At 43.2% G+C, this 27,396-nt stretch overlaps 1 protein-coding gene and 1 long non-coding RNA gene across 3 annotated transcripts in view; one reads left to right on the forward strand and one right to left on the reverse strand.

The window, feature by feature from the left end:
* The first annotated feature begins 737 nt into the window (after nucleotides 1–737).
* LOC103456815 (uncharacterized) lies at nucleotides 738–26,477 on the forward strand. Of its 2 annotated transcripts, XR_014084187.1 has the most exons (5): nucleotides 738–3,335; nucleotides 3,487–3,551; nucleotides 18,689–18,755; nucleotides 23,741–23,968; nucleotides 25,416–26,477. It is a non-coding gene; the product is annotated as an uncharacterized LOC103456815 (long non-coding RNA). The 2 variants fall into 2 exon arrangements; XR_014084186.1 differs by having other exon boundaries at nucleotides 739–3,551.
* Nucleotides 10,578–27,396, reverse strand: part of LOC103457154 (zinc finger protein GLI2-like) — a 64,140-nt gene continuing 47,321 nt past the window's right edge. Inside the window, exons 6-14 of the mRNA XM_081598014.1 lie at nucleotides 23,753–23,954; nucleotides 23,274–23,466; nucleotides 21,478–21,585; nucleotides 19,345–19,485; nucleotides 18,225–18,374; nucleotides 16,623–16,787; nucleotides 15,368–15,634; nucleotides 12,981–13,317; nucleotides 10,578–12,829 (exon numbers count right to left, since the gene is read on the reverse strand). Coding sequence (XP_081454140.1) covers nucleotides 11,010–12,829; nucleotides 12,981–13,317; nucleotides 15,368–15,634; nucleotides 16,623–16,787; nucleotides 18,225–18,374; nucleotides 19,345–19,485; nucleotides 21,478–21,585; nucleotides 23,274–23,466; nucleotides 23,753–23,954 — 3,383 coding nt within the window. The 3' untranslated portion in view covers nucleotides 10,578–11,009. The remainder of the gene's footprint in view (nucleotides 12,830–12,980; nucleotides 13,318–15,367; nucleotides 15,635–16,622; nucleotides 16,788–18,224; nucleotides 18,375–19,344; nucleotides 19,486–21,477; nucleotides 21,586–23,273; nucleotides 23,467–23,752; nucleotides 23,955–27,396) is intronic.

Consider the following 27,396-nt stretch of genomic DNA (forward strand, 5'->3'; position numbering starts at 1 on the left):
TAGTTTGGGATGGATAATTATAAATAAAGTAAAAGATATTGGAATGGATAACTTTCTAATTAGTCCTGTGGTTGTTACTCCTGTTATTCCATCATGGATCTTTGGACAATGGCCACTGCGGGGATTCCCGCACCGCCGCCTCCCAGCCACCGCAGATCCTCTCGCTCAGTTCCCGCAGCGGTCCGCCAGGACAAACACGTCGATGAATTCGGCAGCTGATCAATCAATCAATCAAATTTTATTTGTATAGCACATTTCAGCAGAAAGGCATTTCAAAGTGCTTCACATGATTAAAATAAAAACAGCATGAATAAACTGAGAAAGAGATTTTAAAATAAAAACATTAAAACCCGCACCTCTTTTAGGACTTCAGTTAAACGACGTTTAACTGGGCTTAAATCTCAGAGTTTTAGTCAAAACGCTGTTTAACAAGGTTACTCAAAACCTCTGATGTTGATGACGCACCAAAAATCTGCTGCAGATCGGCTGATGTAGCGAGGAGATTTTAGTTTCTCTAACTTGTTTTACGCGCCGGACTGCATTTCCCATGAGGCAGTGGGGCTGGTTGACTGTCCTGTTAGATCCAGCAGGTGGCGCTCTCAGCTCGCTGTTTGCTGCTGCGGCTCAGCTCGGCCTCGTCGCTCTTCACCTGCAGACAGGTAAACCGAACCGGAACCCGAACCTGGACTCTGAACCAGCAGGATTCAAACTCATTTACTCAGAAACTGTTAAAAACTGAAGGAGGTGGAATAAAGAACTAGCTTACAAACTTCTGTTTTTAATCGGTTTCTTTTGGTTTTGAGGACAGAAAAGTCTTGAATATACAACAAACTTCACATGATCACTAATTACTAATCATTGATCAGTGATCAGATGTGAAATCAATTAAATCAGTTTAAATTGTTTCATTTCAAACCGGATGAAATGCTGCTTTAAAATCAGCTTCCCGTCATGGAGGTTCTTCAGAATAAAAATCTCAGCAGGTTGTGAATGAAATATCTGAAGTTTAACTCCATGTTTATTATTTATTCTGTAGGCTCCAACACCCTTTGACTAGGCCGTTCCTGTGCCGCCTGTGCCTGCAGGACTCCTGGGCGGTTCTGAGTGCTAATCGGACCCGGATGGTTCAGCTCCATCAGTATTCTGGCCCCGTGGAGCCCTAATTTCATTAAGGGGCCCCGTTCGCCGCATGATTAGCACCGGCCGGGCTGGCGGGTCGGGAGGTCGCTGCGATGAGAGAGAACAACTTCATCAGGCGGTGACTGGCCCATAAATCATCGGCTGTTTTCTATAAATCACGGCAGATGGCAGGGAGGGGGGCTGAGGGGCTCCTGGGAGCCCGCCGAGCATGATGGGAAGGGGCCGAGGCGGGGAGAGGAGCGGGGTCACTTCCAGTTCTGGTGTTGGAGGCGGCTGCCCTCCGTTTAACGCTCTAATGTGGCTGTTTAATATGGAGGACCCCCCCCCCCCCCCGACCCCCTGATTACGTCACGAGGCCGGTGGGTGGTGGTGGGGGGGTGCCGCACTGCAGCATCTCTCATCTTCCTGCTGAACGCCAGACTGTCCACATGCAGGAGCTGCTTCTGTCCACTAGAGGGCGCGCCACTTTTTAACGTCTTTATTTTCTTAAAGGGACAGCAAATTAATTTTGCTCGTTTTTATTCTTCCATAAAAGCAGACAGACGGTTTTCGGTGATAAATTAATGTTTTTTTTTTGTTTTTTTTTTGGTGGTATTTATAACGTTACCTAGCAACCCCAGCAAAGCCTGTTACCTAGCAACCCTAGCTGATCTCCAGCCTGTTTAGTCGCTGGTTTGTCCGACATCTGTACAATGGCTGCTGGAAAACACAAGAGTTTTATTGTTAACTCACCATCCGGAAACCACTTGCTGCATTCTAGTTGGTTGTGCAGGAGCCTCTACTTCTGCTTTTCAAAGATGTGCGGTTATGTAATTGATGGAATGTGTGATTGTAAATGTTGAGTTATTTGGATTTAAAGTGAGAGACCCTAACACTTCTCAGGCAATGTTTATTGTTTTTCAGAATAATATTTACATGTTAAAGAGCTTTTACCAAAAACAATAAAGTGTTAATAAAATAGACGTCACTTAAAACCCAAAACACATCTTGGCACAAAGACAAATCTAGTTGTTTCTCTGATGGTGAATGTTATTCGTTTATTTATTTATTTTTGAGAAAGTATCTTTGTTTACAAAGAAGAAACTAGGCACAGAACACAAAATATTAAATAATCTATTCCACATACTTAGGTATAAAAAGTAAAAGTAGAATGACAAATTAAAAATATTCAATGATCTACTACATTCATGTGTTAAAAGCTTTTTTGTCTTGAAAATATAAAAAAATATTTTGTAGTGACCATTTGTCCCAAAACTTAAAATTCAAAAATCAAAAAACTCAAAACTCGAAGGTGATCAAAACAAAAAGGTGAATCCAACTCAAATAGTCACCTGATGCACCGTGGATTCTGGTTTACGCAGCAAAAAAGGATCAAAAGTCAAAATATAGTTTGTTGGTTTTATTTGCAGTTCAGGCAAAAGGTTACAGGCTTCTGCTCCTATTCCTGTACCTGTTCTCTGACTGACAATAGAAACCGATGTGACTGATTGGCTGATTCTATAGGCTGGTAAAAAACCTTATGACCACCCACGTGCGTACCCACATCCCAACCTGAAATTAATTAACTAATTAAGTGAATTCCTAATCAAATAACTTATTCTAAACAACAAATTAAACAAAAATTCTAATAATAAATCAACTAGAAAATAAACAAAAAAAATGAGAAAATAACTCCTACATATTTCACCAGGCGTTTTTGTCCAACACAGGAGGCTGCAGTATCTGTTAGCTTAGTTACAGGCGAGTGTAAGGTTGTAACTCATTATCATTTAATCTCTGAAAATAAATATTTGTAAAGATATTCATAACTTTAACTTGTCACTGCTCTGACAAGTTAACATGAGTTAACCGTGACGTCAGCCTGCAGTTCGTTTTTACAGACACTAGATGGCGCCGCTCTCCGTACTGACTTATAGCCGGATAAAAAATGTCTTGTCGAAGTAGAAAGCGCAGTTGCGCTTCATGTGCAAACGATTCTTCCGGTCAGAAGTCACAGCTAATTTTAAAAATGATTTTATAAACTTATTTGGAGAAATATAAATAGAACATAAAACTGTCCAACAGCAAAAAGGAACAAAATAAAATCCTTGGGTTAGTCAGACCTGCCAGTGATCAAAGCCTTTGTGATTATGCCGACTTGAACATGTTAGCGCTGACCCCTGACCTCCCAGACCAGCCTGACTCCTGTGAAGCAGGTGAGCAGCACTGTTCATAGTTAGCTAGCTTAGCTACAGACGTGTATTAGCCTCCACTTCACCAGCATTTAGTCAGTGAACGAAAAGATTTATAAAGATGCATATATTTATCTTGTCTCCGTATGTTTTACCATATTTACCAACGGATGAGTCAAAGTCAGCAGCAGCCATGACCTCTAACCCCGCAGACCAGCCTGACTCCTTCCTGTGAACCAGGTGAGCGACACTGTTCATAGTTAACTATGCTAGCTAGCATCGCTGCAAGTAATCAGGGGATTTTTCTGTTTCTTTGTTGTTTTTACCTTCGCACAATAAACATAAAAACATTCTACTGACAGAAATTCAAAGAATTTTTACAAATTAGTATACTAAATATATTAAATATAGACTGTTTAATATTATTAATAATGAACAGCCTCTTTGTCTGGATGGTTGAACCAGTGAGTATCCAACAGACCTGCATTGTTTTATGTATATTTTGATAAAAAAGAATCACAGCAGCTGAAAATGTAACAAATGTTTCAGTTTTGGTCCCAAATCAAAGTGAGTCTATCGGACTGAGAACAGTGCAGGATTAAAGCGGACTAAACAGTGCTGGTGTGAACGCGCCCTTAGATCTGGACCAGTTCTCCTGGATGCTTCCTCTGTGTTGCTAGATGTTTAGTCACAGTGAAGCATGGTGGGGGCGGTATGATGGTTTTACCCTCCTGCCTCATACTGACAGTCTGCTGGATGGGTCGGTTCTGTCCATCATGACGGAGTCAGGCTGGAGATCCGTGGGGGTCCAAGGACGGACGGAGCAGCTCAAGGTGGAGCCTGTATCCAGCCGATCTGCTGTCAGCCCCCTCCAGCCGCCTCGGCCCATCCCGGGTCCCTTCAGCCAGAGTTAATGCAAATTATGCTGTGATAATTCAATAACTCGCCGCCTGATGTGTCCTTTTTATTACCATGATGATCAGGCGGGGGGCGGCAGCCCGTCACCGTCCCACAATAAACACCATCCATCATCCTCGCTGCCATTAGCCGCTGACAGGCCGCACCACCGCCGCCTGCATAATGTGGAGCCTCCTCCTGCTTCCTGTTCGCTCCACGCCGCATTGGCCGTGCCGGACAGAGGAGGACCAGGCCGGAGCAGAACTTCCTGCATAACGGGCCCGACGCTGCAAAAACTAAAATGTTACCAAATAGTTTGGTCTGAATTCTACTGCAAATTTCTTAATACAGTTGAAATGAGTCAAAACTAATTGACAGGGAAGTTTACAGCAACATAGAGGAGCTTGATTCAGGAAATATATTCAATATTTATGAAATGTATAATCAGAATAAAAATAGTCTGACAGTCACATGGTTTCTTTGTCACATTTAAATATTTTAAATAAGCAAAAAGCAACTTAACAAACCGCACTGCAAAAAGAATCTTATTTGGTTTCCAGTGTAAATATTTAATTTCATTTAAAATTAAACTAGTTTGCAGTTTAGTTTTGTTTAGTTTGTTCTAAGGGCTCGAAGTTTTCAGCAAAATGTTAGAGCTTCTTTAAGTCAATAATTCCTTAATATTAATGAAAAAGTTTGTTCCACTGGCAGATTATTTCACTTATAATATGACATTTTTCCCATGTTACTAGTGAAATAATTTACCAGTGGAACTCAATATTTTACAATACAAGCTCATATTTCTACTGTCTTATAAAGAGTTATTTTTTGTATTATTTCTCTTGTGCTAAACATATCAGCACTAGAAACTAGATGAAAAATACTTGTTAGGATTTAGTTACAGAAACTTTGTAATGTAAAGTTTATTTGTTCAGGTTTCAGGTCTGATTTTAGTTTATCAGCTTTGTTTCTGTTCATCTGGAGAAAATTAGGGCACCAAATTATTAAATTATTGCCTTAATCCAAGATTTCATAGAATAAAATCTTTATGGTTGTTTTAAGAATGAAATTTGGGTCCAGATAGAAACACATAAACAGTGTAAATATTTATTTAAAGTGCTCTAAGCTCAGTAGGAACCAGACAAAGATACTTGGTGAGTTTTAGTGTTTTTAGTTACTCCAACCGAACGTCAACTTCTCTGGTTCTAACTCCTGATCGGGTCCAGACCCGCTCACACGTGACCAGCTGTTAGACGACACCTGCTGCCTGACACCTGGACGGGTCCAGCATACGTTCAGGTGCCGCCCGCTCCTCAGAGGGGCCGGGGCCAGAGCTGGGGGAGCTTTAATGAGGACCTCCATCCTGAATCCCTCCAGAGAGCCGAGACCTGCCGGAACCTGCCGGGACCTGCCGGGCCCGGCGAGCGGCGAGGCGCCGGCTCTGACCCCGTTCAGCTGCCGCTGGGATCCACCGCCTCAACCCAACCTGTCCTTAAACCCAGAGAGCAGCGGCTCGGCGCCGCACAGAAACTTAAATTACCGCCGTCCTGCTAAACGACACGAAACGATCAGAACGACCCTGGAAACATTCAGAGATCTGAAAACCATGAAACTAAAACAAAACAGAAACAAAAACCTGGCAGAATAAACAGGAAATACAGACAGAAACGTAAATAGACACCAGAGAGGAGAGAAGAAGATTTAAAGGGGAAACAGAAAAAATGTCTGCAAATCCCATAATGAACTTAAATTAATACGACGGAGATTTAAAGAAAACAGACAGTAGAGGCATCAAGATATCATAAAATGTAAAGATTAATATTTCAACTGAGAAGAGAAACTGAAGCAGTTAGTCGCAGCAAAATGCAGACGCAATGAAAATATGATGAATATTATCCAAAAATAATACATTATTATCAATAATGCTGATTATTATTGATAATAATGGACATAATTTCTACTATTGTGTTTTCTCTACGTCCAGTAATCAACTATTATTTTTCCTTATCAATAATAATAATTATATTAAATCAATTATTATCAATAATTGTAATGATAATATTTAACAAAAATTAAAAAAAATTAAAATACAAAAATAAAAGTAATAATAAAAATAGAAATATAATAATAATATAATATTTAGAAATGATAAAGAACCAAATAAAATCACCTGAATGATAAATTAAATCTTGGAAACAGGATGATGATGATGATGATGATGGGTTTAGTGACTGATGAAGGACCAGAGAAACTATTCGTGATAGAAGGACTGAAGGACTGAATCCCCTTTGCGTACTGACGGTCACCAGGGCGACCCGTTGCGGCGTGTGCAGGTGAACTGGTTGAAGGTTGCTGGTTCCAGTCCAACCAGCAGACCTTTATGTTTGCGCCCTGCCCCTGCAGAGCCGGGTCAGAAACCCCTCCAGCAGATGGAGGCTGTTGGAAAACAGATGTTATTCTGCAGCAGGACAAACTATGAATATGGATGATTGATTGGTTCAGGACGCCAAAGCCCTCACTGCTGATTGGCTCTTCAGTTTCCTGCTGAAACTCAGATTAAAAGCTATAAATATTCTTCATGGTTCCTCTGTTCCTATTATTGTGTCTAATATTTAATTGCTGTTTTAATTTAATGCAGTAACTCATGATAGGTTGATATTTCAGAAACCAATAACAAACATTGCAGTCTGTCGAGTCTCATCATAAAATCATCAACACATGTTGAATATGTTCCAGTTATTATGGTTCAAACGCCTCTTCGAACCAGATGGGTTTTTAGTCTCAGTGTTTCGGATGTTTTGCAGTTTTCTGGCGGTTTGTTCTAAGGGCTCGACGTTTAGGAGGGAGCAGCTGAAGGTTTATAAAAGTTAGATGATTATTAACTTGAGAAAGATTTGATTTTCTGGAAGCTTTTCCAAACTGGTGCAGTTCATTTCTGAGACCACAGCTGATAACAAATCTGTACTTTTCCCTCATGTGACATCACACTTCCTGTAACTTTGTAACTGATGGTCATGTTGATAGGCAGTTGCTATGACAACAATAAACAAGCCACAAGCTTAGAGTTGGCTCTCGCCTCATTCCTTTAAGTACATTACAACTATTACTTGATTTGAGTTCTCTGCCTGCCTCCGTGTAAAACTAAGATAAATATTTACTGTAGTACTTAATGCCAACTTGCAAAGTTAGCTTAGCTAATGTAGCTTTGATCTGCTAGCTAAAGATGTAGCCTACCTGTACTTTACTACCTGGTGACTCACTCTGCCAGTCATCAGAACCTCATTATTCACATGAAAACTTTCTTTTTGGTGCTCTGGAAGCCGTGGTCCATGCTTTACGCTGCGATTCCCTACCAAGATGGCGCAGATCACTTCTGGTTCAGACCTGAGGGAACTTTGTATCTTCCCAGTAAAACTTGTGTTGCATGTTTGAGTATTGATGTTTGAATCTTTTGGGTAAATTGTCCGCCGTTGGTCTGGATCAGCCGTTGGTGGATTAGCCGTTGGTAGAAGGTGTCTCTGTTTGGTCCAACATTTCTCCTCTGTATAGCTCCGTTCCTCAGGATTATTCATTTGACCTGAGTTAATACGAAGCAGCCGATGACCCACAGGGCTCTTCTCCGTCTGCAGGAAGGTGGCCGTATTGAAATGAGGAGTCCGGCCTTAATAATGCATTCGTCCCTCAGGGGCCACCCAGGCAAGGAGAAGTCTTCCCTTCTGGAGGAAATCTGAGTTTCACTTTAGTTTGAATCACCTTAAAACGCCTGCAGCCTTTGACTCGCTGCTGTTTTCGCTCTGAGATGATCGGGGTGATGCCGGAGTCGTCAGACATGTCATGGTTATCGTCTCTGCATCTGGACGGCGTGCTGGGCCTCCTGACAGGCCGTCATCCGGCAGCAGACCCAAATGGAGACAGACAGACTCCTCAGCTGCCAGTTTGACCACAGATTCCCAGATTAATGCGTTGCTGCAGTGGTGGGGGAATTTACATACCAGTCTAATAGAAACGAATGAGACATCAGCGAGCGGCCGGCGTTATCCATCATCGGCGCTGACACCGGCTCTCAGCCTTGTTAGACCGTCACATGTGTGATAATAAGGCAATAAGGAGCGCGGGGAGGAGGATGGAGGAGGTCAGAGGAGGAGGAGGAGGAGGAGAGACTTCTTCAGCTCTCTGCTGCTCCCATCAGCTCTGCTCCTAATTAGGTCCACTTCAGTCCTCACTGCTTCTCTGATTCAGAGAGTTAGGAGGTTAAATACCAGTAAAGAACCTCGAAACCAGTTCTAACATGGACTGAGAGCCACTGCAGACACTCTGAAACCAGTGAAGTGAGCTTGATTACTGCAGCTGAAATATCAGGAGGTGCGCTTCCATTAACCAAGGAACAAATTAAAAGGAAATTACAAAAATAATTTAGCTAAATGAAAACACATGAATTTTTATAAAACTCAAGTTTTTGATAGTTTTTATGCTTGGATGAGATGTTTGTTTTAAAAACCTAAATAAATCTACTTCACAGAACTAAAATGAAAACAGTTTTTTCACGTGATTAACAGCCGGATGTTACTACTGGAAGAAACCATGAAGAAGAAGACAGGAAGTAGGCTTCTGTGTGGTTTGTTTTTTGTTATGGACTTTTTTGAACTCTCACAGCCTCACCAGATCATAAAATGTTTTGTGTCTTTCCAATTGTGTTTTTTATTATAATTAGCAGAATATACACTAGATAAATATTAGTAACAGCTAATGATTTATTATGTAAGTTATGAAAGTTTGAACTAAAGGGATTAGGAGAGAATCGTTGTGGTTCTCCAGAAGTTTTCTGATCTGATCCGGTTCTTTGGTTCAGTGTTCAGAGTTGAGCTGTGAGTTTCTCTCTCTGAGGTTTGTCCTGATTCTGACCCGTTCATCGACGGATCGTTGGCAGACTGGAACATAGAGCCGCATGTCATCAGCATAAGACTAAATATTAATGATAATCAGATTACTGTAGGTAAATAATGATCTACTTACTATCTGAAATCGAACAGTTTATAGTTAGATTATTTTCATTTCTCTGGGGAAGTTCAGTTTTAATGGCTCTAAAGAACCAATGACAGTTTGTTTTTAGTTATTTACAGTAGATACGTGGATCTGCTGCTTCAGATTCACTTTATTCCTTCAGTTTGCAGAAGGTCAGATCTGCTTGTTGGAGTTTCTCTCAAACATCCAGAACTTGGACATTTAAACCTGGTTTACAGTTTGTTTTATCTAACATTAATAAGTTTCACCTGTTCAGGTTGAGCTGAATCAGCTGTAAATCAGAGAACCTGAAGGATGAGGAGCAGACACCCTGTAGAGGTTTCGCCCCCTGCTGGCAGGTCCCTGCAGGTCAGCTAGAGGTCAAAGCCACTTGATTCTAGCGGTAATGGAAACCTGTCTTACATCTTCCTCAGCCAGTTATCCCCTCCATAAAGCACGAGCTGCTGATGCATGATCCCTGCTAGCTTCCTGCTCTTCTTGGCTGCTGCAGCCCGAGGCGATGCCCCCCTCCTCCACTTCTCTGAGAGAATAAGGAAATCCAGTGGCAGGAGCAATCACAGCCTGCAGATCAAACGTATCCTCGGCTGAATTAACTGACACAGTGAAATCATTTGTTCCTGTGAGCGCTCAGCGCCTGTTCGCTCCTCTCAGCTGGTTTGTTTTATGTGGTTTCAGCAGCCGAGTCCTCTGGGCCGCTCTGTCAGAGCTAATATCGGACAGCGGCGAGGCGGAGTGCAGCTCTGCACACGTCGAGCCTTTTCCTCTCCGGTTAGCCTCCTTTTTCATCAGCGGAGGAGGCAGTGTTCACATTCTGTTGGCCGAGGGAAGGCGAGGTCAGGGGAAGTTATTTCAAAGAGGTCGCAGACTGATGTTGGACAAGAAAGGAGAGAGGAAAGTGCGTTGTCTGCACAGGCTGCAGGAGCGGGGCTTCAAAGACAAAAGTTTTCTTCCTGAATTATTGAAGCCAGCAACACTTTCTTCTCCCCAGGAAACAATCAGGGGATGATCTGGTGGAGAATATTTAGTCAGAGCCAGAACGGAGCACAAGTAGTGTTATCAGAGATTCAAGCCTGCTGGCTTCAGACCAGAATATCTAAACGGGTCAGAAACACCATGAGCAGGACAGACTCAGAGATGGAGAGGAGAGTCCTAGTCAAATCAAGATGTCTTCAACCACCTGGGAGAAGCAACTGATGCTGCTCAGCAATCTGGAACGCGTTCCAAGGTCCTTCTACCAGATTCTGTTGTGAAGCCCGACGTCGAGCAGAGGGATTTTATTCTGAAAGAACCTGGAGTTCATTCATTGTTCTGAACTTGTGGATGTGAAGGAAAGAACCAGGAAGACAGTTTAAAAAATCCATAATTCTTGTTTATTAAAAATGTACAAATTGTATTTACACAGAAAACAGGAGTAATGTACAACAGGAAGAGCTGCAGTCTAACGACAGATTTATGTTCTGGTAAAGTCCTCTGCTGTTCCTGCCTCCAGTCGCAGGTTGGTCACAGTCATTGTGTCATAAAATGATTCAGGAACATCATCGGTGACCTCTGAACCCGTCGTCTTGCAGTCCAGGCTCGTATTTCCACCAGCAGGCACTTCAGTAAGATCACCTCTATTCCACGGCTAATTTTTACATCATATTCACATCCTAAGGCAAGAACAGAGGTATGGCTTTTGGTGAAAATTAGAAAATAATTTACAGCTGGATGAACAAGGACACAAGGGAGACGGATGAATTCAAAGCTCAGTTTTTAGTCCACAGTTTGATGTCCAGACCGTTAGCTAATCAGGTTGAGGAACTTGTTCTCCTCAGCCAGGGCACTCAACAGTGAGCTCATGTCCCCGACGGCCATGTTTCCGGTTCCCGTTGGCACTGAGGGCATCGTCACCGAGCTCCGGGGCGTCGTGAGGCGAGACGAACTCTGGGAGAAACTCTGGAGCAGCCCTGGACTCAGGGTTCCTGACATGAGGCTGGACTGATCCCCATCGTCCAGCATGCTATCAAAGTCTATCTGAGGGTGCTCAGGTGCAGTCCTGCTCCCCTGGTTGTCAGTTGGAGCAGCTGGAGGAGAGCTCACCAAGAGGGAAACGTGATAGTCCAGGTTCCCGTTGGGCTCCAGGACTCGGATCTGACCCGTGTAGAACAGAGCGTTGTCCTCAGAGATGAAAGGGAGTTCAGAAACTCTGCTAGAGGAGAGCTGGGAATCGTCTGGTTGCTGCAACACCTTCGGCATTGAGACGTTTGGAGAGTTAGGTTCTGTTGGTCTCAGCTGGGGATGGTTTTGATTCCCGGTCTGGAAACCAGTCATGTTACAGTTCTGTTGGTCTAAAGTCATGGTGGATGAATCGCAACTCTCAGTTTTTATTTGCGCAGGCTGGAGTTGACCAAAGTCCATGTCAGCTGGCTCCTCCTTACAGTGCAGGATGTTCCCACAGGGTGGATACGGAGCGTTGCCATTCCTGTCATACGAACTTTGTCTGAACCTGTACTGAGGGCTAGAAGGTTCATTGAGGTTTGAGGACTGCTGGAAGAGGTGTTGTCCAGGTTGCATGAAGTTTTGGGCTGTCTGCTGTTGGGAGGTCCCACTGAAAGACCCAGAGTTCTGGTTCTGTTGGACAACAATCAGATTCCCATGGTGATCTAGCCTGGAATACTGCTGGGTGGTGTCCATGTTCCACTGCCCACTAGCAGCACCGCTGTGTGGTGAGGACGGACTCATGAGTGGACTCTTGTTTGCCCCATCCATCCGTCTCTGATTGTACAGCTGCTGCTGGCTGCCGGCAGCTCCGTGGAAATCTCCTTGACCAGAGGAATTCCCATTGCACCCTCTTGCCTGCATGGTAATGTCTTCCGAAATGCTCGCTGGTCGTAGTCTGTGAGGAAAACCATGAGGACTGACGTTCGGTTGTGCATATCCTTGCTGGGATAAGCGTCTGTGATCTTTTGCAAGAGGGGGATGAGGCTGCAGGGAGACCCTTCGGTTGAGTGAGACCATGCTGTTGAACCGATGTAGAGGAGGCTGGCTGAGAGGATCTAAAGGTCGCACAGGGTCACTGGCTCGACGGGGAATGTTGGAAGGAACTTCATGGGGCATCAAGCTTCGTTCCTGGCAGAACTGCAAGGATCGGAGGTTGTTTTTGGACGAGTACTCATTGAAATCCTTCAGACATGATTGATCCAGGTATGGAAGGGGTGTAGGAGGTGCACCACCAGTTGCAGCAGCATACTTTGCTTTCAGTCGGTAGTGCTGGGCTGGGGTAAGGGTAAGAGGGCCGGCAAGGCCAGGCCCGCTGTTATTCCCCCCAAACTGACTGGCCTGACTGGAGCGCCGAGAAATATCAGCAGAGATGGGGTCGTAGGAGTCAGCTGAGCTGATGTTTGTCAGGCGGTTGGCAGCAAACTGAGAAGTTTGACTCGAGCGTCGACTGGAGAAACCAGGGGAGATGCCTGAGGAGCGGCGGCTGAGCGTGTAGACCGAGCTGAAGGTGCTGGAAGTGCTGTCTCGGCGCTCAGAAAGGTTTCCCAGCAGAGTCATTTTGCCAGAGCCGAGGAAGGAGGCTGGATCTCCACACAGACTTGAATTTTCCAGGAGGGACCCTGAGAACAAACAGAAACATTACCCATGATGCACAGCCTCAGCAAATCTAGAGTCTTAGAGTCAGAGAGTCCTTGCACTTTGAACTTTTATTATTTTGGCTTCTGTGTATTTAAAAGTCTGACATTAATTCCTAGCATGATCCAGACTCACCGCTTGTCGGTATAGGCGGCAGCGTGGTCCCTTGATGAGCAGGGGGTGTTGGGTTGTTGGCCCACCGACACGAGTCCCGTACCGCCTTCAGCTTCTCCTTCTTGAGGTTCTCCAGGCACTGGCTGCTGCTCAGCTGCTTTCTGAGATGGAGGCCGACCGCTGCGACCCCGCCGGAGAAATCCACAGAATCCAGGAACGGCAGGTCGTCCAGCGCGCTGAGGTCCCCCAGGCTCCCCCCGCTGTGCGCCGCCGTTTCTACTCCACTGTCATTGTTGGTGCCAAGTGGTGACGGCTCGCTGCTACATGATGACTGACCGCCAGGACTGGACTGATACATCTACCAGGAGAGATGGGAGCTATGCTTTAGAGAGAAACATTTAAACAGAAACATCTTGTCCTAAAAACTGTTTTCCTTCTGCAAAACAAAAGTGGAACAGTGGGGAAAGCGGCATGTTGAGCGGCCTTTTATCCTCCCCCGCCCTAATTGTAAATAATGAGTGTTTTCTGGGGGAGGGGAGGTGGGGCTCCACAGATTACAGGCTCTCTGAGTCTGTCTGTGAATTTAAAATGTGCAGGATGAAAGGCTGAGTGGAACAGCGATCATCATGAGATGGTTCAACCAAACACTCCACCATGCAGCTGGAGGAGACTGCTCCAGGTTTCACTGCCTCTCATTCAGTTACTCAACACAGCTCTGGGTTTTATCTGAAAACTCCTTCATTTCTCTAGTTTCACCAAAACAGGAAGCGGACCCTGGGTCACATGGTTCCTGATGCAAAGCCAAGAGTTTCTAAGGAAGAAGCAACACTAACAACGCAAAAATAATAAATATTATATCAAAAATACATAAAGTTAATGCAGTGTTGTGTAAATCAGTGAACATGCCCCCTGCTGCCCTATGAAAAGCTCATTAAAAAAAGGAAAAAAGCTTCATTTAAATAGAATTTCTGAGTGAAACAGAAACTCTGATCAGTTCAGATTAAAGGCCTCAAACAAAACAAGCTTTTATTCTTTCATCTATTTGTTCTTTCATTTGGTTTCTACATTCTTCCTCATTCTTCTATCAAACCTGCCTATTTAACATCCCAAAATGGAGATGGATGGGGAAAGACTTTGCTAAACTCAAACCTTCATGAGCGATGGTAGGATGGAGCAGAGGATGGATGGACGGTTGGGGTCTTGTCTGAGGTAATGTAGGCGGTACTCTGGACTCTCAGGCTGATTATAGATCTGTTTACGCTAAAACCCTCAGCTTTGGTCATCCGACGTGGATTCTGACCAAAAGAACGAGACCATCAATACAAGTAGCCCAAATGACGTCACTGCTGCCGGGATCTTTGGACAAACAAAGCACCAACAGAATGGTGACGTCTGAAGAAAATGTCACCATTCATCCACCATGTAACGTTGGAGATGAGAGCGTCCCAGTAGCTTCGTTTCAATATTCTTCGGTACAGAAGCTGAATGTTGAGAAACTTTAACGATGGTTGAACTGCAGCGGACTCAAAGTGGGTGGAAAGATGGTAGCGTTGGTTGAATGGTAGGGCTTTTCTTCTAGCTATGGTCAATGGTAGCTAACACTCGCTAGCACTACCTTGTTAAGTTTCTGCCTAGCAATCGTGTAGGTAAAATACTGATTTATCAATGCTTTACAATAAATTTTTTCAATATAAATTTGGAAAAACCTGTGAATCAATTAGATCTCCTGTTCCTGTACCATATTAAACAGCTCTTCTTCTTTGGTTTATATGCGGCTGGCTAATAACTATTGGTGCGCATTAAGTTGTACCTATTAATCTAAATCAGCCGTTCACAAACTAAACCAGCTTTCAGACATGTTTCAGACATTTCTCCTAAAACACAGCTTTCTGCTCCTGTTTGTCCAGAACTAAAATGGCTGCTTTGCGCTGCTCTAAATTTAGCAGTATGATGTTATTTGCGATCAGTTTCTTCGGTTTTCGAGTAGATCTCCTGCTCCACCGAATCACTTGAAGTGGTTCAGGCACCTGGGTGCCGCCAGGAAACTCCAGGGAGAACCCAGAAGCTTCTGGAGGGTCCGGTTCTGCCTCCGGGTCTGGGAACGCTTTGAGAAGCAGGAGAATGTCACTGGCGGAAAGAAGCTTCTTGGTTTTCCATCCAGTCTCCGAAAACTACCTGAGGTTATGAGTTGAAGGTAAAATGCTAGATGTTCTTGAAGCATGGGGTGAAATGGTGAGTGGTGACGGTAATCTAAGGTTAGCTCACCTTAGTAAAGTCTGTCCGTTAGGGATGAGTAAAAGCAGAAAGACATGGAAAGCATCAAGCATTTGATTTAGTTAACTCCATGGTTCGCTGTGTACGGCGGTGGCATTAAGACAAAGTTTCATCAGACTGCGTGTCGTTCTCACCACAGGGTTTTCTGTCTTGATGGATTTCACATGCAGGTATTCCTCCGTGACTCTGGGGGAGCTGTTCTCCAACAGCTTGTCCTCCCTGTGGAGCCTGGCGGCTCTCTCGTTCTCGCCGTTCTCCCTGGGTGGTCTGGGCGGCAGGTCGCTGCGCTGCCTCTTGGTGACGTGGGCCTCTGGGCCGTGAACCGTCTTCACGTGCTTCCTGAGAGAGCTGGGGTCCGTGTAGCGCTTGGTGCAGCCCGGGATTTTACAGACGTACGGTTTCTATGGGAACAAATTATATTCAGTTTATTTATTCAGCATCAATTCAAAACAAATATAGTCTTGAGGCAATTTTCAAATAAAATTATTTTAAATTAAATCATATATATTCCAACTAATCAAAGTTATCAAACAGTACAGAAAATTTATTTAAAGTAGTTAATAAAAGATGAAAACAAGAGACAAAGTTTTTTTTCTTGTTTAAGGTAGCATTAAAGCTGCTGTTTATAACTTTAGTTAAAAAAATACATTTTACATTGAATCTGTGAAAAAATCCATTTCCTCTGCCTTCTCCAAGTGCTATTTAGACCAACCAATCAGAGGAAGGAGGCAGGTCTTAGTGCTGTCAATCACACCTCTGTATGTGCTCTACTTCGCTGCAGCTAGCATAGCCACCGATGCTGGTGGATAAATGGTTTTCCTATAACGGTAGGTTGTTTCTCTGCTATTACCATGGTTAGCAGCGAATTCACGAGATTGATTGACAGCACTAAGCCCCTCCTCCTTGCTGTGATTGGTTATTTTTGGTGGGGAGTGTCGGGGGGGTCTTTAGCAAGATTGCAATAGCAGCTCAGAGAGGAGCTGGAGGAAATCAATCTTAACAGATTATTTGTATCACAACAAACCGTTTTAGCAAATACGTAAAAAACATTTTTTATAACGGTTACATAATGTAGCTTTTAAGGCTACATTTAGGCTATCACCTTCAGTGTCAACATGAATGTTAAACTTGCTGTAATGATGCTATCAGTATTTCACACTAAATCAGATCAATAATCTGATCTCAGTCGATGGTTGGAGGAAATGATTAAGTTTCTGGATTGTCTGTATTTTTGTAACATTCAGTACCAGCTGCAGAGGTTCTGATCCGAACCTTCAGGTCTTCACAAATGAATTCCTGTCAGTTTTTCAACTACTTCAATCAGTTCACACATCCAGCAGTGTGAGCAGACCCATAATGGATTCTGTGTGAAGTCCCAGCCGTCTGTACCTCGTTGGAGTGCGTCCGGTTCTGGTGCTTGGCCCGGTCCGAGGCGTTGGAGAAGGCCTTGTTGCAGCCTTCGTGCTCGCAGACGTAGGGTTTCTCCCCGGTGTGAGAGCGCAGATGGGTCTTCAGGTTCTCCAGGCGGGAGTAGGCCTTGGAGCAGCCCTCGAACTGCAGAGGAGGTCGTTAGAGAGAAAATTCATGACAGGAAAATCCTTCCATTCTCTGAGTGTTGTTGACTTTCTCTGTTTCCCTCTGAAAACAACGAGGAGCTGAGATAACCAGAGGAAACATCGCAGATCAAACTGCTCACCAATTTGTTCACCAACATGCTCCCTTTTCATCAGACAACTACCTTTTCAATTATTTAGATTATTTTCCAGCAGAACTATTAAATATTCTGTTTTCCAGAATATCTGAAGGAGATTCGGCCTTTATTTACCTCGTTAGGATCCTAAACTATCATCCTGGAGCCCAGATACGTCCCATCTCATAAGTTTCTCTCTGTTTTTCTTCTTTCAAAACTGGATCAGACTCAGAAAGCAGGAAACACAAACACCAGATTGGCTCCTGGTCACCATTTATGAGTAAAGCTGCTTTGTTTGTTACTAAAACTCCTCGACTTTAGAGGCATCTTCAAAAACAGTTTGATCCTTACATTAACTCTGGATAACATTTTATAACTGCAAGCATTTCTGTGAACATTTATGTGCATTGTTTTAGTAATTTTCCTGTTACTCTAAATTTTTTGCACAGTGATGCTATTTGACATGTTATTGTTTAGTGTTTGTGAACTAGCCTATTAATGTTCCTTAGTGCTGATTGGCTGTAAGGTTATTTCCACTGGACGTATTAAAGCATATTAAAACACATTTGGAGTTTGAACTGTTAAAATAAACAGTCATACAGCTAATGTCAGAATTATTATCCTCCCTCTGATGAAAAACTTTTGATGTTTCAACAGAAATGACTAATAAAAATAAAATAAAATCAGTAAATTTCAAGTTTTATTACAAAAAAAAGTTTTTTATGTATTTGAAAGAGCCAGGAGGCGGGGCTAAATGCTGTCAATCACCACCTTGCTCTCTGCGGCTAGCAGTTTGTCATGAATGCTAAGGCTAGTTAGCATAGCCACCATTGATGGTGGATAAATGGTTTTCCTGTTACGGTAAATTGTTTCTCTGCCATTAAAACATTAGCAGCAAGTACATGAGATGGTTGACAGCGTTAGGCCCCGCCTCCTGGCTCTGATTGGCAGTTTTTGGCGCATTTTTTAAGACAGCAACAGTAGCTCAGGGATGAGATTATCTGTCGCAACATGCTGATAGTCTTAACAAGAACATTTTAATAAAAGTTACAAACTGCAGCTTTGTGTGATTTCATCAGGGAGAGAATATTTAGAAAACCTCCATTAGGGACAAACATTAATCTGATGTTAATAATCTGACTTTAATAATCTAAGGGAGCAGAATCATGGATGAACTCCATCCTGACTCCCAGTCTGCTCAGCAGCAGCACCAGCCCCATGTGAACGCTTGGCGTTGTTTAGAGCAGTGCTGCCCCCCAGGGGCTCATTGGGGGCCCGTCCGGGAGCGATCCGTTACCCACCGTGCATTTGTGTGGTTTCTCCCCCGTGTGCCGGCGCATGTGAACCACCAGCATGTACTGCGCCTTGAAGGGCTTCTGCTCCCGCGAACAGTCGTCCCAGCGGCACACGAACTCCTTCTTCTCTCCATGGATGTGGTCGTTATTGATGTGCTGGGGGGACACAGAGCAGGGAGAGATGAGGGCGTTCTGCAGAGGGGGTCCGCTCTGGACCGTCAGCCTGGATGTTTCTGGAGAGATCAATCTTATCAGAGCAAATCCCTCCGGAGCGCCGCGGCACATGCTGCTAATGAGTCCTGACGCTCAAATCTTTGGCAACCAGAGACCCGATCTGACAGCGTGGAGGAAAATATGATGATTTTATTTCTCACTTCAATCAGCACTGAAGGAATCAGCAGCAGTAAGATAGATGCTGCGTTTGAATCGAGGTCAGACTGAATCTAAAACTACTTCCTGCTTCCTTTCAGAAAACAACAAACTGCTGCTTCACTTTGGACCAATCAGAGCAGGAGGCGGAGCCAAAATGACCTGCAGGTACTGAGAGAATGAATCACCTGAAGCCAGGAGAGGAAACTGAAATAAACAAGAAATTTAAAAAAGTCAGATGATTATAATCTCATAAATCTGACTTTTCTCGGAATTATAACTTTAAACTTGGAACATTTAAAAAAAAAAAATTAAAATCGTACAGATGTGAGGTTTTGAGTTGAAATGATCAGACGGGAAGCGTTTAATCTGAGGTCAGATTGAGCAGATTAGGAGGTGAAGTCATGAGGAATCCTCCAATGTTCTAAACCGGAGCAGATCTTCAATCTTTAATCAGTAACTGATGTTTATAGATGTGGGGAAGCAGCGAGATGACAGAATAAAGTGTTTGTTTGAGCTGAAACAGTGAAGCTGAAGAGCTTCGTACAGAAAAGTGTCGCCTGTGGATTCTGGTCTGGTTAGTGAATAACTGGAGCCGTAATCCGTCTCTCTCTCTGCCTGACTGGAGGCCAGGAATGCTGCAGAGCTTTTTACCCGAGCGGCTCGCTGCGATGGGAAACAGGACCCAGGAGGGCGTGTCCTGAAGCTCCTCGGCTGACCGATGAGCTGAAACGTGAGCGGTCTGTGTGGTACGTACATGCACCAGCTGCTCCTGCGTGTCGTACTCCTGGCTGCAGCCGTCCCAGTGACAATTGGTCTCGTAAACGGCCTCGGCCTCCTGCTTGCACTCGTCTCGCTCCACGTCCTCCTTCAGGTCCTGAGCGCTGCTGTACTGGTTCTGCAGAGAGTCCAGGTTTTAAACATGTGTTAGAGATTTCTCTTAAACAGAAAACTGACGTTTCCTCGCGTTTCATTTAGCATCCAGAGTCGGTTAATTACAGAGTCATCTGGAAACGTCTCCATGAAGCTGCAGGAAAGTTAAAGAGGCAGGAATCCGACGTGTTTGGATTTTGTTCACCACAAACTAACACACGAGACGTTTGTTTAGGACTCTTTATAATTTAGCAACATTACAGAGTTTCTGCAAGTCAGCAAGATGAAATCAGGCTGTAGGACACTTTCCTGCAAACATTTCAACAAAAGCAATGAAGCTGAGACGTTTTAGGTGTGCAGAGGAATCTCAGGTGTCCGCTGTTTTCAAATATGTAAAAAAATATATATTCTGTGGCTCTTTTTTATTTTGAGAGCACAATTTATTCTTTAGAAATGGTTAAAGACTCTGAATAAACCTAAAAAATAAAACAAATTATTCAGAAAAAATATCATTTCAGGAGTTAAAATGCTTTTAAGGGATTTTTTTCAGTTGTATTTTTGAGTTTATTATAGTGACATTTCTCATGATTTAAAAAAAATTATTTTAAGTTACATTTTATTTTCTATTTTTTCTTTATTAAAAAGTGTCTTAGTGACATTTTTTACACATCGTCTTTTTGTAGTTCAATAATCTCCGAACTATTTTAAAATGCCGAATAAAGAATGTTTTCAGTTTTTCCATTTTTTTTCAGTATTTCTTTAAATAAAGATTCTAGATACGTTTTCTCTCTAAAATGGCCTCAAACATTATTTATCAAATTATTCTTAAATTTCCAATTGAAAAAGTTCCTTTGTTTCAAAATTTTCTCTCCTTGGTGTCTGATTTCTGCCGGTGGCTCGGTGTGTCCCCTTCGGGTTTCCGTACGGCTCCACCAACACAAAGAGCCGTAGCTACACACCAAAACACAATGTGCTGACGGCAGCATGCTTCTTTCTGCCCCCCCCACACACACACACACACAAACACTCTCTCTCTTCATCAATTCTGGTGGCCCCAAGACGACTGCGCTCGGCGCCGTCCCCATGCATCACAACCAAAGCTGCCTCGCGACCGGAGAGCAGCCGCAAATTTGTCAAAAGAAGAAGAAAAAGGCTCCTCAGATGACAATAAAGCCAGGCCAATATTTCATGAAAATGAAGTGCTGTGGCACAGTTTACTGTGGCCAGGCGGGGGGGGACCAAACAAATGGATGCAAAGCTGTTATCATGTGGAGTTTTTCTTTATCTGAGACCGGTTTTACATGGAGGTCACTAGAGGCTGCGGCTCCCGGGGGCCCGGATGCCACACTTCTGGAGGATCACAAGCTGTCTAAACGGCGTCCGCTGCTTATCAAGTCGCTCTTTATTAAATTAATGTTCCACAATCAGAAAGTCCTCTTCCCATTTCTGGTAAAAACCCGTCCTATGGACTCCTCTAAGGCCCCAATATACTTGAGGCTCAAAGTGGATGTCCGCCAGACATTTCCACGCAAAGAACCATTTCTATCACTGTGTACTCGGTGTCACACAGTAAACAGTGATCACAGTAAACTGTTTCACATCAAACTGTTTCACATCGTGTGACACCGAGCTGATAAGATTGAGAGTCAGCGCACCGACTCGGGAGGACGCACAGCGTGACTGCTGCTCTCTGCCCTGCACTGACGGGGGAAAAGATGCCCCGATGGAGAAAAACAGGGCCAGGAACCCAACGAGCTCAACAAACTTACTAGCATCCTTTAGAATTGTGGGTAATAAAATAATCTGTCACGAGAAATATAGGGAATCGGTACATTGCCTACATTGGTACAATGTATCGATGTAGGCTTTGCTGTACTAGCAATAGGTACACTTGACTATGAAATCCCAACCATGTGGCTCACAGAAAATGCACAGTACGCCTGAGGACATGGAAACCTTCAGGCTACAGTCCAACTCCCCACAGGGCCAATCAGGAAGCCCCGTTGCCCTGTCGTACCGGTGACAGAGGAGATCCCGGCTTCAGGCCGTCCAGCTCCGCTTTCACTTTGGACCGTTTGTTGATGGGATCCACCGAGCTGCTGACAGCAGAGTCTCCTCCGTGGTTCTGAGAACAGAATGAAAGATACAGCCGACAGAATGAGAGGACTGATCAATGACTTGTATCAGCTGATTTAAGTGAACATGGCAGGGTGATCTACTGGCAGAAGACCACACCAGGTACAACTCCTGTGGGCTTAGAGTAGGCCAGTTTTTCTGAAATTTCTTGTTATATTTGTTCACTGGAGATTTCCCTGTCCAGTTGATGCTGTTTGGACCTTTAGGTTTGACCAATGATTATCGATTTTCAGCTCCACTTCTACTAATGTCTCGTCACGGGTTGAAAATGGTGGTTGAGTTGTTGCTCTTCGAGCCTTCAATCATCCAGTGATATAAATCCTTGGGCCAATGAACGAATCCAATCTGCTGCCAATCAAATCATTTGCATCCAATGCCCGGCCTGTTCCACCCATAAGGTGTTTCCAAAAAACCAGGAATGATGCAAATGGAGAGGATCTGATGGGTCCACAGTCAGATGCCTCTGGATTCCCACTCTCCAATCACTATCAGTGACTTTAGGCTCTTAAATCTGAATTCCTGATCATTGCTTTTGTGTTTGGAGCGTTCAGTTTCTTTAGCCTGAAGCTGCTTGGAGCAGAAATGTTCTCAGCTGACAGGAACCATCACCTGGGATGACGTGATTTCCCTGTTTATGTTTGACAAAGAGCAACATAAACTCACGTCAACAATGACTCCATTCACTTTACGATGCTTTTACTCTCTGTAAAATGTTTAGAAAGGAGAAATGATTCTTTCCCATGACGTTCTCCCAGTCAAACCTTACAAGATCTCCACAGCTGATAAACCTATAATCCATAAGATCATCTATTGGTTAAACTGTTGTATAATCCTGTTTAATCTGCTCTTGAAGGTGACCACAGAATGACCCTTAACCTCCTGATCTAAAGGTCCTGGTTGATTTACTGTTTTTCTGTAACTTGAAGCCGACAATATAAGAAACTCTGAGCTTCGGTTTGTCTGCCAAGGAAAGTTTCATCCTACTCCTGTACTCTGCTCAGGCAGGACTGATGGATATAAAGGCTCCAGTGTTGCTCTGCACCAGCAGGAGGTCACATAAGGTCATTCTGGTTGGGTCACTTTATCAGAGTCAACTGGCCCAAACGTATTTTATGTACTTTTGACCACTTGACTCTTAAACTCATGAACTGTAATTCAAAGTAAAGTTTTACTCCGTAGTTTGAGATGACTGGGACGGACAATGGAAGCAGAGAGGGACTAAAACTGACATATTCTGACATTTCCTCTCCGAAAACCTGATTTTACCTTCAGTTCCTCCTTCCCTCACATTGTATTGAGACTGAATCAGAGTTAGAATATGAAAACCAACCACGTGGGAGCAGAGGAGTCCTGGGTCTCCCCCACTGAGAGTTTGCCTCCGAGGTGGGTGGGTGGGTGATTTTTTTATTTCTTTAGCCACAAATCATAACACAGAGACGGAGTGTGGGACGAACATCAAAAGAGACAATGACAAACAGAATCAGCAGTGAGAACAAACATTTGGTAACCGGAGCTGCAAGATTCAAGGCTTGGATAAACGGTTGTTTTAGGAGTTTGCAGCATGACGTCGCTGGAGGACGGGGCGGTAATCAGAGAGGTTTATCCTAAATTACACCGACATTCCTTCAAGTCCAAATGGAGCTCGTTTTCTACATTTAATGTAAAACGGGCTCTTACCTTGGATGACACGTCGTTGTTGTGGGTGGAGGTGGGCAGGGAGGAGAGCCCGAGGCCCGGCTGGCGACTGGAGAAAGTGGGTGGAGGGTGGACGAGGGGCGGATTGTGACCGAAGGCGCTGAGGCTGCGCTGCTGGGACAGGAGCTGCTGGTAGGCCATGGAGTTGATGGGGTGAGGGAAGGGAAACGACGGGCTGCGGCATATTGGGAAAAACGTAACATTCATCGGCTTTACGAGGAATTTGAGTAAAAAGCAGTACAGAAACATCCTTTCAGTAAGCCGATGGAAATATGAAAGAAGATGGGTAAATATCAGGGGATGAAATAAAGGAATGATGAAGATAATCAAGAAACATCAGGGATGAAGAAGTACTTGATTTGATCACAAGAATGATGTGAGGAATCAAAATCTGAAGCTAAACTACATGAAATGAAGACTGAAGCAGATTTCTGTCTCGTCTTTTTTAGGTGACTCGGTACCTGAGTCCCCCAACCGACAGGTGTCCGTAGGAGCTGCTGGCGGCTGAGCTTGACCGGGAGTTGTTGATGTATGCCACTAAGGAGTTGGGCGAAGTCCTGATCATGGTCTGGAGGTCGATGCTGGCATCGGACAGTGGCGAGATGGACAGCGCCCTCTTCCTGCTGAGCCTGGGCGTCAGTCTGGGGCTGGAAAACCGGGACACTGAGGACACAAAGGTAGGAGGTTGGAGCAACTTATGGCTAAAATCTGTCCCACTGACACAAACAGACTCAGCAGTTTGATGAAACCTGGGAACCTTTGACATCATTCACATTACCCAGATTCTTTTTCTCTTGTACTCTGTGATTTCTTCAGGTATAAATCAGTGAAATCTGGTTAATTTTTAATCAAAGTCCCTGAGATCACTCTGGTTCTTCCCTTTGAGTCGTCTTATCATCTCTGTAGCAGTCAGACTTTATTTCAGCGGAAATCTGAAAATTATTCTGGAGCAGCTAAGCTTTCCTTTTAGCAGAAGATTTACTGACTGCATTATTTCATGAGTAAATATTTTCTTTTGCATAACTTTTAAAGGCGTTGTGTGGAACATTTAGCTAGAAGACATTTTAACATAATTAAAATGCTCAGATATTTCAATGTCAGTGATTTTCTAATATAATCAAAAAATCACTTTTCTGATTCCATTAGAATAAGAAAAGTTAAAACTTGGTCGCCTGTATGTGTTTTAAGTCAAATTGTTAAAATCGTGAACTTTAAAGATGTTCATGATTTTGCTAACATGCTATAGCTAGGTTAGCTTAGCAAGTAGACATAAAGTACCTGAACTGTTCAGCTCCTTTTTCACAAGGTTAATAGACATAATTTGATTTTCAATCTTATTTAAACCAGTCCAGCTTTAAGCAAAACAAATAAAAACAGTTTTGCGAAATTTACCTAAACTCTGTATGTCAGCTAGCTTAGACTAAGCTAATAGGACCTGAGCTAAGCAGCTCATTAATATGCAGGATGTTTGTTTAAAAACCATTTAAATTACTAAAACAGCTGAAGACGAATCAAGGAACAAATGTTTGCATTGAAAAGAGGCCAGTTTGAGAAAATAGCATTTATAAATAAATCTATGATGGAGAAAATTGAGAGAAACTCAACTTTAGTCAAATGAAGCAATCTGTGCTGACCCCATTAAGATTCAGGCATAACTAATCAATCTGTCCACAATAATCCCCCTAATCACTTCAGATAAACATCAACCATGCCGGGTTGGACTTCACCATGTTAAATGAGGGCAATTTACTGGGAATTGATTTGGTTCTGCATGGAGATGTATTCAGAGCAATCTGATCGATTTCAGCTCTAAAATGTTAATTCAGACAAGGACTTTAAACGGAAACACTGAGGAGGCTTGGTGGAGTTTATCACTGAGTTTGGAGGAACGCATCCAAAAACAGCGACTTTCTGGTGACTTTGGAGCTTTAAGACATCCTGAACTTTATCTGCTTGCTGCTTATTGTGAAAATAGAACATCGTTTCACTGAAGAAATAAAGGAAGTAGAATTTTAATCCACCGTCTTTAGTTCAGCCATGTTGGAGGATTTCCTGCATAAATGAACAACTTAGGGTGAATCCATGAGGTTTCTCCAAACTCTGAAATTCTATTCTATTTAATAGGATAATAAAGCGGACAGAAGAGGTTGTGACCTTTCATCCATCGTGCCAGACTGAACATGAAAAATGGACGTGCTATGCTAATAGCACTTAGCATTCGTCAACGACTCATCAGTGGAAGTAAAAGTGTTGCGCAACACAAATAATCATCCTGCTGGAACATGTTGTGCTAACGAGTAAAACTTAACAAAGCTTGGAGGAACTTTAGTAATGAAGGAACTGGAACGATGCGATGAATTCTGGTCCAAAGCCTTACAGGCGGTTCTGGAACCATCCTGAGACGTTTCCTGCTCTGGTGTTGAGTGTCTTTGGACGGGCATGGCCTCTGTCATCCTGCTTCATGTTGTCAGACGGGTGCTAGTCTGGTGATTTCTAGAAATTATGATGCAGTTAGTTTGGAAAACGTCCTCCTTTCCAGTCAACGATTGTTCAGTAACTGGAATTAAACATATTTTTGCTAAACGGAGTCCTGATGATGGATCCTCTGAGGTCCATGAAAACCTGCAACATGTCGCCTGTTTGGCAGCATTGATGAGGAGGAGGGCGTCTTCATCACATGGAGTTTAACTGATGATGGGACCAGACGCAGACGAGGACGTTGTCTCCAGGGACGTCTCAGCTTCATTACGGCGGCGTGTCGTCGTGGGACTCTAATGGTTCATTTAGGGCTGATACAGGTACAGATCAGGTGTTGTCCATCCACAGCAGGCAGCCGCATTCATCCTCTCACCTCTAGGGAGAAGTTTATTAATGTCCCACTGCCACTGATGAATGGACCAATGGGAGCGCCGGATCCCCCACTCCTCTGTCGTCATTTATCAGCGCTGCCATCGGGACGGCTGGATGGAAAGACTCAGACTCCATGGATGTGTTTTTGTTTTAGTGGAAACAGGAAACAGGAAGTTCAGACATTCGTTCTGTTCCTCGTCTCCTTGGTGGAAGATGACTGACTCGACCTGAACTTTTTCTGGAGAAACATGTGAACTTCTGCATTTGAAAGCGAGAGAAACACCTTATTTTGGTGGAAAACCATTAAATATTTCTAATTTCTTAGACAAACCTGAACTCTCAACGTTTCACTTCATTAAGGAAATATAGGAGATTCAATGTTGTGGTTAATTTAATCTCTAAAGGACCCAAGCATCATGTTGTACCTGATAACTTCTCATGTTCAGTGAATTTAATCTGGAGTTCCTCAGGGAGACATTCTAGGTCCCCCTCTTAACAGACCTCCAGGTGTTTCTTTCAGATTAATGTTGATGATAAAGTTGACATGTTGCTGTGATGCATCAGAAAAGCTCTGAAAAGTCTCAGTCACTGCCACTTTCAGCCACTAGGGTGGAGCAATATCACGATATTTTGAGGTAATGTTGTGAAAATAATAAAATAACTATTTATTTCCATCATTGTAACATCATGACTCCACAAAAACGCAGCTCTAGAAAAACATTCCCATTTCTAATCCACTTCTTTATTGACTGATATGAAACACTTTTATCATGATGAGTTTCTCAACCAATTGGGAAGTGGCCTAGTCAAAGGTTGGCCTTAGAGACATCATGACAAGCTGAAACCTGCGATCCTCTGGGATGTATGACGGCATATTGGTCCATAGATATAAAAACAGGCAGATCTAAAAAAAATTCTAGAAAAAAATGGACATTTCTAAGTTTGAAAGGTCAAAAACAAAATTTTAAAAACTTGGACATTTTTTAATTTGAAAAGTCGTAAATTTTCCAAAAAAAACTTGGACATTTTTTCTTTTTTTGATTTTTAATTTATTCACCAACTACTGCATACAAAAGAAACATTATGGAAAAACAAATAACAAAAAAAAAAAACAATTAGATAAGAGAATGAATAACATAATAAAAATTAATGGGTAAATAGAAAAAACTTTAAAAAGTTTTACATTTTTGACTGTTGAAACTCAAAAATTTTAAATTGTTTTTAGAATATTGCTGAGATTTTATTTTATTTTTTA

The sequence above is a fragment of the Poecilia reticulata genome, chromosome 2 (genome assembly GCF_904066995.2).
Source record: "Poecilia reticulata chromosome 2, P_reticulata-male-v2, whole genome shotgun sequence".
In the NCBI taxonomy this organism is placed as follows: domain Eukaryota; kingdom Metazoa; phylum Chordata; class Actinopteri; order Cyprinodontiformes; family Poeciliidae; genus Poecilia; species Poecilia reticulata.